This window comes from Bos grunniens, chromosome 7 (assembly GCF_055505025.1).
Source record: "Bos grunniens cultivar Pamir isolate PY7600 chromosome 7, Bosgru_T2T1.0, whole genome shotgun sequence".
NCBI lineage: Eukaryota > Metazoa > Chordata > Mammalia > Artiodactyla > Bovidae > Bos > Bos grunniens.
In genome coordinates, this window is record NC_141171.1 from 42116236 (window position 1) to 42119831 (window position 3596).

The window sequence follows — 3596 nt, forward strand, 5'->3', positions numbered from 1 at the left end:
GAGGCTTCCTCAGGTATCTTATTCATAAGGAATCCCTTCTAGCAACACCTGAATTTATGTTAATGAGGTTACTTATGGAAAGCCCTACGGGTGGGAGCTGGTTACCAGGAGACTAACCACACCTTCAGTGGTTTGGAACTTCTAAATTCCTACCTCTTAGATCTCCAAGGGGAAAAAAAGCGTAGAGATTTTATTAATCACCAGTGACTAATGGAGGCAGGCTTCCACAGTAGTTCAGCAGTAAAGATTTCACCTGCAGTGCAGGAGACACAGGTTCAATCCCTGTGTCGGAAAGATCCCCTGGAGAAGGGCGTGGCAACACACTCCAGTATTCTTGCATAGAGAATCCCATGGATAGAGTAGCCTGGCGGGCTTCAGTCCCTCGTGGTACAAAGTGACACTACTGAAGTGACTTAGCATGCAAACACAAATGATGGAATCTTCCTACATATTCCCCATCTTCCACTTCTGTTGTTCCTGAGTTACACACTAGTCAGTTAAGTGAAATGTTTTCCTGAGATCTATGAAAGACTAGAAAATTTGATTTTACTCTTGGAGAGAGTCATAGGAAACTCCAATATATAGCCAACAGATTAGTAGCACAGGTGATGACATGTACTAGCAACTGGTTTCTCAAGTGGGGTCAGTCTTAGAGGACTGAAACTATGGGATATTGGGTTCTGTCTAGGCAGAGAGTGTGAGAACTGAATCAAGTTGTAATATGCCAATCTAGTGTCTGGAAATTTGATGGTTGCTTCACAAGTGGGGAAAACCCCACACATCTGGTTATCTGAAGTGTCAGAAAGTGTTGCTGAGAGTAGACACACAGGAGGTATCTTCTCCTTTATATCCTTCACTTCATCAGCTATTCATTCTGCCTATCTTTGGCAATCCAAATAACCAATTTTATTTGTTAAGCCTACTATTAGCTGGACAAGATTCTGAAGGCCACCAATGCAGAATAAATAGGGCAGATAGTGATATTTAAAACTCCAATCTAGATATAGCAAATGCCAGCTTTATTATGCAATTTGCATTACCTATGTATTACAGCACAATATAGAAAGGGTTGTGCTCCAGAAAGAAAAAAATAGGTCTATAGTTCCTAGTTTATAATGTCTCTTGGCCTGCTTGTTTTTCTCTAGCTTTATGACTTGGAAAATCTTATCTGAACCAGTAGCCTCTGAGATATTATCTCCATTGTGAGTTTCTACCTCCTAGGAAGTGTCTTCTGTCTCGTTTTCCATCACATTTGTGGCTCCCTTTTCCCTGGAGCTGTCAACAGAAATGTCAACGAAGAATAGAACTGCTTCCTCTGACTTTATCCTCCTGGGGCTTCTAGTAAACAGTAAAGCTACGGGGATTGTCTTTGCAGTTATTTTGGCTATTTTTGTGGTGGCTGTAACTGCAAATTTGGTCATGATATTCTTGATTCACATGGACTCCCACCTCCACACCCCCATGTACTTTCTGCTCAGCCAACTGTCCATCATGGACACCCTTTTCATTTGTACTACTGTCCCAAAGCTCCTGGTGGACATGGTTTCCATACAGAAGACCATTTCCTTTGTGGCCTGTGGCATCCAGATCTTTCTGTACTTAACTATGATTGGATCAGAGTTCTTCCTGTTGGGCCTCATGGCCTATGACCGCTATGTGGCTGTCTGCAACCCTCTTAGGTACCCAGTGTTGATGAACCGCAAAGTGTGTCTCCTTCTGGCTGCTGGTGCCTGGTTTGGTGGATCACTGGATGGCTTTCTGCTCACCCCTATCACCATGAATGTCCCCTACTGTGGATCCCGCATCATCGATCATTTCTTCTGTGAGATCCCTGCTGTTCTCAAATTGGCCTGTGCTGATACATCCTTGTATGAAACCTTAATGTACATCTGCTGTGTGCTCATGTTGCTCATCCCCATCTCTATTATCTCAACCTCCTACTCACTCATTTTGTTTACTGTCCACCGCATGCGCTCTGCTGAGGGCCGGAAAAAGGCCTTTACAACTTGTTCTTCCCACTTGACTGTAGTCAGCATTTTCTATGGGGCTGCCTTCTACACTTATGTGTTGCCCAAGTCATTTCACACCCCTGAGCAAGACAAGGTAGTATCAGCCTTCTATACCATTGTCACACCCATGCTCAATCCTCTTATCTACAGCCTCAGAAACAAGGATGTTTCAGGAGCATTTAAAAAGATATTTGCACAATGCTTATCTACATAGAACATATTCACAAGTGATGCTTAGAGATTCAATAATCTGGAAATAGGTTTTCCCAATAATATCCTCAGTGTGTTTTGTTTCACAAGAGACTCTCTGCAGCTATTAAATATTTTTTTAGAGGTGACAATTAAAGAAGATTTACTTAGTCAGGTTTCTTCCTCTTAGACGAAAGGAACCCAAAATATTTCATTAGTTATTCAGAGTCTATTTGGCTAACTGTCAAAACTATGTATTATTCATTTCAGTTCGGTTCAGTTCAGTCGCAGACTCATGTTGGACTCTTTGTGACCCCATGAACCACAGCATGCCAGGCCTCCCTGTCCACCACTAACTCCAGACTCCACCCAAACCCATGTCCGTTGAGTCGGTGATGTCATCCAACCATCTCATCCATTGTCTGCCGTCCCCTTCTCCTCCTGCCCTCAATTTTTCCCAGCATCAGGGTCTTTTCAAATGAGTCAGCTCTTCGCATCAGGTAGCCAAAGTATTGGACTCTCAGCTTCAACATCAGTCCTTCCAGTGAATCTTCAGTTGCAGTCCAAGGGACTCTCAAGAGTATTCTCCAACACCACAGTTCAAAAGCATCAATTCTTCAGCACTCAGCTTTCTTTATAGTCCAGCTCTCATATCCATACATGACCACTGGAAAAACCATGGCCTTGACTAGACAGACCCTTGTTGGCAAAGTAATGTCTCTGCTTTTCAATATGCTATCTAGTTTGGTCATAATTTTTCTTCCAAGGAGTAAGTGTCTTTTAATTTCATGGCTGCAATCACCATCTGCAGGGATTTTGGAGCCCAGAAAAATAAAGTCTGACACTGTTCCCACTGATTCCCTATCTATTTGCCATGAAGTGATGGGACCGGATCCCGTGATCTTAGTTTTTTGAATGTTGAGCTTTAAGCCAACTTTTTCACTCTCCTCTTTCACTTTCATCAAGAGGCTCTTTAGTTCCTCTTCACTTTCTGCCATAAAGGTGGTATCATTTGCATATCTGAGGTTATTGATATTTCTCCCAGCAATCTTGATTCCAGCTTGTGCTTCTAGCCCAGCGTTTCTCATGATGTACTCTGCATAGAAGTTAAATAAGCAGGGTGACAATATACAGCCTTGACATACTCTTTTTCCTATTTGGAACCATTCTTTTTTTCCATGTCCAGTTGTAACTGTTGCTTCCTGACCTCCATACAGATTTCTCAAGAGGCAGGTCAGGTGGTCTGGTATTTCCATCTCTTTAGAATTTTCCACAGTTTATTGTGATCCACACAGTCAAAGGCTTTGGCATAGTCAATAAAGCAGAAATAGATGTTTTTCTGGAACTCTCTTGTTTTTTGGATGATCCAGCAGATATTGGCAATTTGATCTCTGTTTC

The 3596-nt window shown here is 42.4% G+C and overlaps 1 protein-coding gene across 1 annotated transcript; it reads left to right on the top strand.

Moving 5' to 3' along the window:
- Positions 1–1287: 1287 nt before the first annotated feature.
- On the top strand, positions 1288–2223 carry LOC147369233 (olfactory receptor 2T11). The gene has a single exon (XM_086413504.1). The coding sequence runs from the start codon at positions 1288–1290 to the stop codon at positions 2221–2223; it is 936 nt and encodes a 311-aa protein (XP_086269630.1).
- Positions 2224–3596: the final 1373 nt, after the last annotated feature.